The sequence below is a fragment of the Phaseolus vulgaris genome, chromosome 10 (genome assembly GCF_051622355.1).
Source record: "Phaseolus vulgaris cultivar YP4 chromosome 10, ASM5162235v1, whole genome shotgun sequence".
Taxonomy (NCBI): Eukaryota; Viridiplantae; Streptophyta; class Magnoliopsida; order Fabales; family Fabaceae; genus Phaseolus; species Phaseolus vulgaris.
The window spans coordinates 43,335,929-43,347,778 of NC_143507.1; the positions used below are offsets into that span (position 1 = coordinate 43,335,929).

The following is an 11,850-nucleotide window of genomic DNA, read 5'->3' on the forward strand; positions in this document are numbered from 1 at the left end:
TATTATTATAATAAAATTACTAATTAAAGCATATATTTTATTTACTTTTTTCATGAGAATTGATACCATTTAACTCTAATTTTGACATTGAAAAACAAAAAATATACCTAACTTCACACATACATCATTTTTAAATTCTTGGTCATTGGAACACATAAGTTAATTCCTAGACTGCATTTCAATTCATTATTATCTCGGTAACATATACTAAAATACAGGTTATTTGAAGTTTTCTCTTGTTGAATTGTTTTTAAAGTTTTCTCTCATTGAATTGTTTTTAACATTCTACTCCAAAGATAAAGTAGAATAGTGAATATGAAACTAGTGTAAAAGTTTATTGAGAAATTAAAGATGATGGTTGTTTTGAACTTGATCGAACAGTTGAGAGAGAAACATTTTATGGTCCCCATGATCTTTTTGTTTTGCAGCACAAATTATAAGAATACATATTTATTGTTCTTACCAGAAAATGGATCTAGAGAGTTTTAAGGCGGAGAAGAGAATTCTTTTCTTTATACTGAATTTTGTGTGTTGACTGATCATAAGAAAAAATGAGAGATGTTTTAGTAAAACATTCTTTGATGCTTAGGTTAGTAAGAATATAAGATATTTGTGAGTATAAAAGAATATGAATAATTAAGTTAAATATAAAAATAAAAAATTATATGTAAGTTATTCACTATTTATAACTCTTCTTAAATTCAAATCATTAAAAAATATTAAATAATAATTATGAGATATAAATAAATTTTATAATAATAACATATGTTATAATTTAATTTATGTGTAATTTATGTGTTTTAAATATGATATTAACTAAACGATTATTAACTAAACATTGGTGTTGTAATTAAGAATATTCCAATTCCTAATTATATATATATATATATATATATATGATGTTGAATTATTCACAAAATAATAAATATATTATATATATATAATTATGTAAAATTTTGTGGAGTATTTTTAGATTGCAAAAGAAATTTTTTCCATATAGGTATAATTTAAATTTTGAAAAAATATAAATAGATGTTAAAATTACAATGGACAAACTTTGAATAAATTTAAACTGTCAATACTATTTTTTTTATATATAAAAACTCTCATTAAAAAATTGTCTAATGCTATTTAAAAAAAGTCAAGTAATATTATATATATGTAGATATATTCCTAATTTTTAAAAATTTAGTTATTCATTTATTTATGACATCGTCAATTGTCTATAGTTAATAATTCTATTTCTCTAAATACCTGCAATATAAAATAAATTATAAATATAGTATAAAAGTATATGTAAGTTGTTAAAATAATAACTTTACGTTACTTGCTCTTCATAATTTATAATACTACCTATCACGGTGAGCCATATTAATATATGATATAATAATTATAATCATAGCTTTTAGGTTCTTTGTTACCCTAAAATCAAGTATTATATTAATTAATTATTTATATAATTGAATTAAATTTAGGACCATATCAAAAAATAGAAATTACATATATTTGTTATAATTCATTGTTTTTATGTATTCTATTCATTGTATTCCGGCTATGAAAATATTTATTAAAAAAAATTAAATAAAAACTAATTTTAAAAAATTAAATAATTAATTAGTATATTAATTAAATTAGATATTATTTTATAAAATAAAAAATTATTAATATCTAAAATAATTTCTATTATTAATAAAATATTATAATTTAATTTTTAAAATTATATTTAATTAACTATCAAGTTATATTCTAAAAGTTAAAAGTTGATAACTAAAACTTTTATACTTGATTAGAAACTATTTAAAAATTAATTTAATTTTTTTTATTAATAATATAAATTAAGTTAAATACTAATAATTTTGTAGTCTTTAAAATATATTTTAGTTAATATAGTAACTAATTATTTTTTATCTAAAATTAATTTTTATTTAATAAATATCTTATAATAATTTGTATATTACTGTAATCAATTATTGCTATAACCAAATTCCAAATTATACTGGCATCATTCACCATTCATGTTTAATTTTCCTATAAATATTATTGTTTAATTTTTTAAGATATTACTAAAAAATTATGAAATAAAAATAATTTTATATAAAAAATAATTAATTATTATATTGATCAAATTAGATAGTAGAAAAATTATTAATATCTAAATTAATTTCTATTATTAAAAATAGTTTATAAACTAGAATCTAATTATCAACCGTTTAACTATAGTTAATATATATTAGTTTAATTTTTTTTTTATCAATAATATAAACTAATTTAAGTACCAATAATTTTAAAATTTTTTAAATTATATATAATTTGATCAATATAATAATTAGTTTTTTATATAAAATATTTTTTTATTTAATGATTTTTTTTGAATCTACTAATTTTAATTCACTTAATAAAATAAATAAATGTTAAATTAAGCATGTTTCCATGGGTGTAGAAGTGATATTTGAATGTATTTTTGGGTTTCTTCTCTTTTTCATTTTCTAATTTTTGTATTAAACGGGTCTCCAAGAACAGTACACACTATGCATAAGTCAAGTCAATTTCTTCAACAACCAACAATGATTCATTGGTTATCAAGTACAGTGACACACTATGACATAGTTTTGTTCTCTGCTGTAGACTGGGCGAGTTGTCCTGATGATCGTCGTTCAGTTGCAGGTTAGTGTGTCTATTTTGGTGATACGTTTTCTTGCTCTTCTCGAAGAAATTGCTTTTTCTTTGTCTTCAAAACCAATTGTGCATCATGTTGCCTTGAAATAGATGTTCATTTCGTTAGAGACATGATCTTAAGGAAAGATCTTGAAATTTGATATGAGCCTTCACATATCATGTTTCAAATTGTCTTACAAAGGCGTTAACCAATTCTCGGTTCCAGGTCTTACGTTACAAACTTGGTTAAAACTGCTGATTAGTTACAAATTTCTTCCGTGTTTCTAGCAGTTTTTCCTCTGTTAGTTGACACCATATTTTCTAGCAGTTTTTCGGGTTGGTAGTTTTGGATCAACTGCTATTTATTTAATTGAACTGTATGACAGTACTATGTACTGCAGCATTGTGTTCACTCAATTATTCACTGTCCTCTTTATCTTTTTAGATCACTAAATATTTGGTCTAAATTAGTTTTAGTTCCATGCTTTAAAATTAGTGATTCTATGATTTTGATCCTCTTATATATCATCCGTATTTATGGCACTAGCTTAGAGGAAGAACCTCCAATTATAGAAGAAAACAAACTTTCTACATATGTATTATTTAAATAAAGTTACATCTATTTCAATTGTTTCTTAGTTTAGGTGACTAAGTTACAATTAAATTGTGATATTTGCACTGTACTATACACTCTTAAATGCAAAGAATTGTAACTTGTAATCTAATATATCAAAATCATTGATTTTCAATGAGCCAATCATTAAGGGGGAGAAATCAATACGTGTTGGATCAATTATGCTACAGTAAAAATGAAGTGGACCAAGTAATAATCCAATAGTTAAAGTCCACACAATTGCTTATTAAATTTCAAACAAAATTTTCACAACTCTGTCAAATTTGGCTGCATAATGAAATCAACGAACTGAAGTCAAACAAAGAAGAGCTTGATTCGATCGTTCCTCGTTTGCATTGGCAGTGACGAAATGAGTTCCTCCATGAAAAAGCACGACGTGTTTGTGAGCTTTAGAGGAGAGGACACACGAACCAGCTTCATCAGTCATCTCTTCAAAGCTCTTAAAGATAACTCAATTGGAGCCTACATAGATTGCCTGCTCGATAGAGGAGAAGATGTCTGGCCAACACTTGCGAAAGCAATCCAGGACTCGCATGTTTCAATTGTTGTTTTCTCCGAAAGCTATGCTTCTTCCAAATGGTGTTTGCAAGAGCTGGTGAAAATTCTTGAATGCAGAAAACAACTGGGTTTGGTAGTTGTACCTGTCTTTTATAACGTGGATCCATCAGACATAAGGAATCAAAGGGGTAGTTACGAGAAGGCATTGGAGGAGCTGTTGGAATCCAACCAAGAGAAAGTTCCAAAGTGGAAAGCTGCTCTCACTGAAGCTGCAAATATATCTGGATGGGACTCCCGCACACATAGGTAAGCAAGTAACTTTCTCTACTGTTTTATCTCTTCCACTTCTTTCTCAACTTCATACACTAATGTCTTGTTCTTTCACTTTTTCTCTTCCACTTTCCCAGTTTTTGTTTTTCACAAGTTTGTTATGTTTGTACTTGAACAGAACTTTAGAAGATATTTCATGCTGTTTTTCTAAAGTTGCACCCATTAAATTGTTATCTTTGACTGATTGATGTTGGATATCCACATCGACTCTAAAAATAAAGACATTTCATAATATATAAGTGGATCTAAACCTCTTATAAGTTGGTTTTATAAGGTCGAGTTAAGCTTAAAGTTCACTTTTTAATGTAGTATCAAAGTCATTTAGAATTTATTCTAACCATAGTTTGTTGGTATTATCAGACCACTCGCTATCGGATAGAGATCTCAGGACATTTCATAAGCTTAAAGACCATTTCTTAATAATTGACCGAGTAAACTTTTGATTGAATTATACCAGTTTTTTTCTATCTTTTTCTTGAATTTGGTCCAATACCCTTTTTTCTCTTGAGAATCTACACCAAAATCTTTAATCTTTTTCACAACCTTAACCTCTTGTACATTATATTGTTTTCTTTTAACTGTCTGAAAAATGTTATAATGTCTACCCTTATAAGAGTGATTGCTGAAAACTTTCACTTCTTTACAAATTTGTTCATTATTGATGAAGTTATTCACTTTCCCTTGTTAGATTCAAAGCATATAGTTAATATTTCCCTTTGGTGGTTTGTTTCATTTTTTATGTTAGGGACGAGTCTCATGTCATTGAGAATGTTGTCAATGATATATTGCAAAAGCTTAATCTGCCATGCCATACTGAATTAAAGGGCCTTGTTGAAAATGAAGAAAATAGCAGAAATGTAGAAGTGTTACTAAAATCATGTAGGGTCATAGGAATTTGGGGTATGGGTGGAATTGGTAAGTCCACCATTGCTAAAGTTTTGTTTGCTAAACACTTTCCCCAATATGACCATGTCTGTTTTGTGACCAATGCAAAAGAATATTTGCTGGACAAACTTTTCTCTACACTATTGAAGAAAGAAGTTTCCGCAACAAATGTCATAGGGTCATCGTTTCATATGAGGAGACTCAGAAGTAGAAAGGTTTTCATTGTACTTGATGATGTTGACATGGATAGTTTAGAGCTATTGGAGTATTTATGTGGAGAGTATGAAAACCAGCACAGCGATAGTAAACTCGTTATAACAACAAGAGACAGACAATTGCTTGTTGGAAGGGTTGATGCGATATACCAGGTTCAGGAATGGAAGAAAACAGAATCTGTAAACCTTTTTTGCTCTGAAGCCTTTAAGAAAAGTTATCCTGAACGAGGTTATGAGAGTCTGTCTGAAAGTGCAGTTGAATATGCCGGTGGCATTCCACTAGCTCTTAAAGTTTTGGGTTCATATCTTCGTTCAAAAGGAATCAATTTTTGGCAAAGTACTATAAGAAAACTCAGCTTGTATCCTAACGAGAGAATTCAGAAAGTGTTAGAAGTGAGCTACACTGCATTACATGATCTAGAAAAGAATATGTTTCTAGACATTGTGTTTTTTTTCAAAGAAAAACAGAAAGATGATGTCATAAGGATACTGGATGCCTGTGGTTTTGAAGCAACTAGTGGAATAGAAGTTCTAGCAGACAAAGCTTTGTTAACAATTTCATATAGAAACATAATAGAAATGCATGATTTGCTGCAACAAATGGGTTTGGAGATTGTACGTCAAGAATGTACAGATCCTGGCAGACGTAGTCGCTTGAAGGATAATGAAGCTCGTCAAGTGATTGAAGAAAACAAGGTAAACCAATAATCTGCTGGCTTTTTATAAGACAGATAGTTGTATTGTAGCTAATTTGATATTGTTTAATTCTTTGGTGTTTGTCAGGGAACTGATGCAATTCAAGGAATAGAACTGGATTTGTCTAAAGTTAAAAATTTACCTTTGCATTCTGACACATTTACAAAGATGAAAACCTTGAGATTTCTGAAATTCTATAACTCCTCAGGTGAGAGTTCTAGTAATACATACCTTGACCTTCCTCCAACTCTTGACCCATTTTCTGATAAACTGAGGTACGTTGAGTGGATTGGATACCCTTTTGAGTCTCTTCCATCACCTTTTTGTGCAAAGTTTCTTGTTGAGATTCACATGCCACATAGCAAAGTAAAACAACTTTGGCAGGGAATTCAGGTAACTAAAGAATAATATGTATGTACACATTTTAAAACCTTTTTGAGGATTTTCCTTTGTGATGCCTCCTTTTGAATTGCTCACAGGAACTAGATTATTTAGAGGGAATTGACGTAAGTGAATGCAAACAGTTTGAAGAGCTTCCAGATTTGTCTAAGGCACCAAGACTTAAATGGGTGAATCTCTCATGTTGTGAAAGTTTGCGGTATCTTCACCCATCTGTTTTATCCTCGGCCACACTTGTTACTTTGATACTGGATGGGTGTACAAAACTGGAGAGTATTAAAGGTGAAAAGTGTTTAAAATCTCTAGAGAAGATCAGTGTCAATGGCTGCTTAAATCTGGAGGAATTTGCAGTGTCATTAGATTTACTTAAAATATTGAATTCGAACAACAGAGGAATCCAAATGTCAGGCACATCAGTAAGGCGAAAGCGTAGACCTGAGAGCCACAATTTAGAAGAGGGTTTAAGACTCAGTCGTCCTTTAGAGGAGTCATTTTGCTTGACATCTCTCAAGAAGGTGAAGCTACATGATAGTGGATTACTTGTGAAGGATTTGATTAACTACAACGGACCTTCCCTCCAATATTTGGACTGCTTAAATCTATATCAATGCATGAGAACGTCGCCTAAAACCATTAAGAATTTTGGAATTTTGAGAATTTTGTCCTTGGAGAATTGTAAGCAGCTTCTGCATCTGCCAAAGCTTCCATCCAGCATCAATTACTTAGGTGCCGTTAACTGCACATCATTGGTGACAGTGTCAAACTTAGTCAATTTAGCAGAAGCGATGTGGGGAAGTACCAGATTCATTACATTCAAGAACAGCTTGAAATTGGATGAACATTCATGCAAACTTCTTATGGAGAGCGTACAGTTAATAATGGTGTCTGCTGCATTTGACAACATGGTGAGAAAATCCCTTGACCTCCACGGCTACAGTTATAACAGTGTTGAACTTTGTGTACCAGGAAGCAGGGTCCCACACCAGATCAAATATCGGAGCACTGAGTGCTTCATTACCATTGACCTTCCCAAACTTTCCAACTTGAGGGGCTTCATTTACTCTGTGGTTCTTTCTCCATCTGGTGAAACGAAGAAGCATGCCACAAGGATTATATGTAAACGCCACTTGAGAGAAAATACGAGGGAATCATGGGTATCTAGTGATATTGAGGGATTGAGCACGGATCATGTTTATGTATGGTATGATCCATTCCACTCTGATGGCATTCTCAAATATGATGAGCCAAGTGTTTGTTTTGAGTTCTGTGTTACAAATGATAAGGGGGAAGTTGATGGCTCTATGTGTATTCAAGAGTGTGGTGTTGGAGTTATAGGTGTTTCAGAACTGCCAAGTGTTTTAGGAGAGTTGGACTGGGATTCGGAAAAGAAGAAGAACTTAGTGAAGAGAGTGGAATTGATAACAGGACAAAGGATAACCTTAACATCAATTGAACGATCTGCTGAAGAGGAAAACAATGGCCTGAGAAATCAGATTGGGAATCAACAAGGGGACTTGAGTGAACACAGCTCCTCTCATAGTATAGTTGGTATGCAACTCATTACTCTTATATGAAGCCTCTTAAATCGTGTGTCCGAATCGGACACACATATTGGTGAAGTATCCAATTCAAAAAAAAAAACTTGGGTCTCTAACAATTCTAGCATGGTTCCGATACAATTTTAAAAAGGATAAATAGAGTAGTTTTCTAAAAACTCAAATTTATTGTATAAGTTTTTATTACGATTATAGAAATAAAGACAAATCCTTTTGAACTAACAAAGGAAAACATCTTTCTGCCACAAAAAAAAAAAATCAATCATACTTGTTCACATAAATCTTAATTGTCAATTTATATAATTCATGATGATATAATATATATAAATTTGTGTTCCGTATCCTACATTTTAGAGATTATACGTGTCAAAGTGTTTGTGTCAGTGTCTATGCTACATAGCTTATAACGACTCATAACTATCCATTGTAAATTGTGATGATATAGTGCAATGCTTTATGACTTCATTCATTTTTCTTAAAATTTACAAAATTATATTCTCACTTGAACTGTCCAAAATTCCACATATCATTTTTCAATACTATTATTACTAGTTACCATGCACTCAACAAACATTTTGTAAATGGTATCATGTCTTCACATGCACTTCTTTTTTGAACTGTATGAATCTCAGCTATTAATTTATATTTTTACTTGTGAAAGATGGAACTGCACCTCATGCAGTTAACTTTTCAATTGCAGGAGACCATATCCTCTTCATACATCATTGGTGAAGTTATTATTTTGGCAATTTATCATTCTTCTTGACTTCAGCAGGTACAGAATTAGTCTCAAAGATGATTGAGCAAGATTCAGGTGAAGAAGATAATGAGAGGAAAAACCATTATTCTGCTGTAGAAGAGATTATCAATTCTACCCACAAGGAAGTCAAAACTGATTCTGGCACAGATTGTAGGCAGAATACTACAGAGTCCACGAATGCGGTTAGTCAAGGGTTCTGATATTTCGACAAACTTTGTATAGAAAAAGTAAAATTTCACAAACTTTGTCATTTGTTAATATGATGATTAGGTTGTGCAGGTCGAAAGCAAGGGAAATAGAAGAGCAACAGCTGAACATGATGCTAGTTTACATGACCAGTCACAACAAAACACAGAATATAACGAGTCAGAAGACAACTCAAGTATGGAACTTAATCTATATACACTATTACTACACTATTATTCTTTAAAATGCAACAGTCACACGAACTTAATGTTGATGAATGACATTTTCTAACGTAATTACACAATCTGAAGTTCCACGAAATTACATCTACTACCTGTTTTTTAATTAATTAATAGAAATGGTATATGATGTTATCTCCTTATATAAAAGTTAAGAGAAGTTTATATACAAGGTATTCACTGAATACTTCTAAATGTGCATCTGTCTTTTTGGTTTATTTTCTTGTTCAATTCATTTTTTTTCCTACATTTTTCTTCTGCGCTAAGTCACATAATCTAAGATAGTAGTGATGGTTGAACTAGAATCAGTTAAAGACAACAGAGCGAGTAAAGACTATTTTTCTGGTGTCGAAGAGAGCATTGAATACTCTGCTTGCAGTGCAACCAGGACAACTGCTAAAAGAGGTACCAAAGAAAAATCAACAAAGTCTACAGGAATTGTAAGTATCTTTATTTTTGCAAATTTTATCACATTATTTGAAAGTGTTAAAAATACAAAACGTAGGTATATGAAATGTCCAAGATTAACAGCACAAGGTGAATACATGTATAATGATGATTGATATTTGCAATATAAGCAATCTGAGGTGAATTTTTGGCTAACTAAAATGGATCTCAATAAAACTTTCCAAAACAAAATGGCACAGCACTGATTGATAACAGAAGCATGTTCTGGTGCAAAGATCAAAAGAAGGTCCATCAAGGCTTGATTTCAATGCAGTTTCACAGATTCCTTATGAAACCAACCTGACGATTTATACATGCATAAAAAATTTCCAGCTCCAACAACTGACCTTATTTTATCCACAAAGTTCAAATCATTTCTCCTTTTTAAACACTTGTTTATAGTCCCTTCCAAGTGATCTTTAATAACAAGAGGCTGATATCCTTGTGAAGTAATATCTGTTATGCCTTTTTACCTAAACAATTATTTCTATAAATTTTGGGTAATAATAAAGAGTATGTTTAAAGCAATACATTAGAGAGTGCATACTAGTATTCCCATTGAAGTATTTAACTTTGTGAAACTTGGACTTTCCGATTTCACAGGTAGCCAATGAACATTCACAGAGCACATCACTTCAAGCCTCTTCCGAAGGGGACTCTGAGGACTTGCATGATAGGTTAGAAGAATCGAATAAGCAAGTTGTAGAAACTCATGATACAGAGAAATTTGTTACTAAATGCTCATCCTTGGACCTAGAGAATTGCCTCCAACAGTTAGATGAAAATCCATTTGCAATCCTTGACTTGCTTTCTAATGAGCTATCTCCTTCACTGAAACAATCAGAAACTTGTGTTCAAAAGGAAGCTCAAGCAAATGATGCTACAACCGTCCTCAATGAGTTCCGAACCTTAGTGTTCTCAACTTCGTTGCTAAAGAAACTTCCAGACCAGTCCTATCGGCAACAAATTGAAGAATCACTACACAAGCTTCACACTTATCGTAGAGAAATTACAGAAGAGCAAAATGAGGGTTTAGAAAAATTTATAGAGCTATACAATAAAGCTTCCAAAATTTCTCAAGATAAGATGTTAACCGAGGATGAACAAGCAAAACTGGCATCTGAGAAGAGAGACTTGTATAACAAACTTCAAGATTCTAAACTGAAAGTTCAACAGTTTGACACCAGCATCTCAACTAGTAAGTCTAATATGGAAAACCTCCAAAAGAGACAAAGGATAATCCAGGAAGCTATGAAGAAATTTGAACAAGAAAATGAAGCCTTGGAAAAGGAGAGGTCAACACTAGAGGTTTTATACTCAGAAAAACAAACCAAGAAGAACGAAACACTTGAATCAGTGAAGTGTATCTCCACTTCTGTTGTTCAAACAACAAAACAATTAGAAGAACTTGAAGAGAAAAGATTGAGTTTGGCTTCAGCTTACGAAGACCTCAAAGAGCCATATCGAAGAATGAAGACAAACCCCCCATTCTAGTCTTCTTTCCTGAGGTTTTCTTTTGATGTAATTTTTATTTGAATCATTCCATAGATAAGTTCCTGAGTGTAAATAAGTTTGGTGTGTTCAAGATGATGGAGAATTTATGGACATTAAGCATATGTTCTATATTGGAGACACGACTTTCTTGTGTTTTTCTTTTCCCAAAAGTTATGGATGGGTTGCAGGACTTTTCTGTGATGTTTTTTCTTTGTTTTTCGTTTTAAATGAGGAAATGTTGAAAGTTTGTTTGAATTTGGATATAATTGTTTTGTGCTCAGGGTTATGATAAAAATTATTTAATAAGTTATGTAAAGATTGAGATTTGTTTTGGTATATACTCAATAGTCCTACATCACTTAAGAGTAAACCTAAACAACATAATTTAAATGCATCTTCTTTCCTTTATCCTCCAATACGCCTTTTAGATAAAACTGTGACAAAACTCTAAGTTCCAAAGCGGACAATACTTTGGATGTGATAATTAATCCTAAAAAATAATGTTATTTCAATTGACTTGAAGTTGGAACATTAGTGCGTATATGAGGATAGAAAAATGGTTTCAAAGATGAACCCTCATTCCCCTTAGTCCTCAACTGGAAGATGGCAAAATGCTTCCAAATACAAACCTCATTCCCCCTAGACCTCAACTAGGGGGCTTGTTCCGGTATGCTCAATAATACCATATCGCTCACAAACAATTTAAATCACCTTCCATCCTTAACTCCCAGAAAGTCTTTAAAGGACAAAATTATGATGGAGCTCCGAGCTCGAAAGAGGACAATACCTTAAATGCGATGATAATGATTATATCTTAAAAGAAAAGGATTCAATGCTGACAATACATCTAATGTGA

At 31.3% G+C, this 11,850-nt stretch overlaps 1 protein-coding gene across 10 annotated transcripts; it reads left to right on the forward strand.

Annotated features, from left to right (window-relative positions):
• The first annotated feature begins 2,528 nt into the window (after positions 1 to 2,528).
• Positions 2,529 to 11,132, forward strand: LOC137819339 (putative disease resistance protein At4g11170). 10 transcript variants are annotated; one of them, XR_016516191.1, is made up of 9 exons: positions 2,529 to 2,664; positions 3,632 to 4,093; positions 4,863 to 5,913; positions 6,001 to 6,306; positions 6,393 to 7,860; positions 8,569 to 8,810; positions 8,899 to 9,010; positions 9,357 to 9,493; positions 10,104 to 11,132. XR_016516191.1 is itself a non-coding variant. In XM_090296247.1 (9 exons), the coding sequence occupies exons 2-9, from the start codon at positions 3,639 to 3,641 to the stop codon at positions 10,992 to 10,994; spliced, it is 4,590 nt and encodes a 1,529-aa protein (XP_090152373.1). In that variant the 5' UTR covers positions 2,529 to 2,664; positions 3,632 to 3,638; the 3' UTR covers positions 10,995 to 11,132. The 10 variants fall into 10 exon arrangements, 8 of the variants coding, with proteins under 8 accessions (XP_090152373.1, XP_090152375.1, XP_090152376.1 ...); XR_016516190.1 differs by having other exon boundaries at positions 8,908 to 9,010; XM_090296247.1 differs by having other exon boundaries at positions 8,641 to 8,810.
• The last annotated feature ends 718 nt before the right edge of the window (positions 11,133 to 11,850 follow it).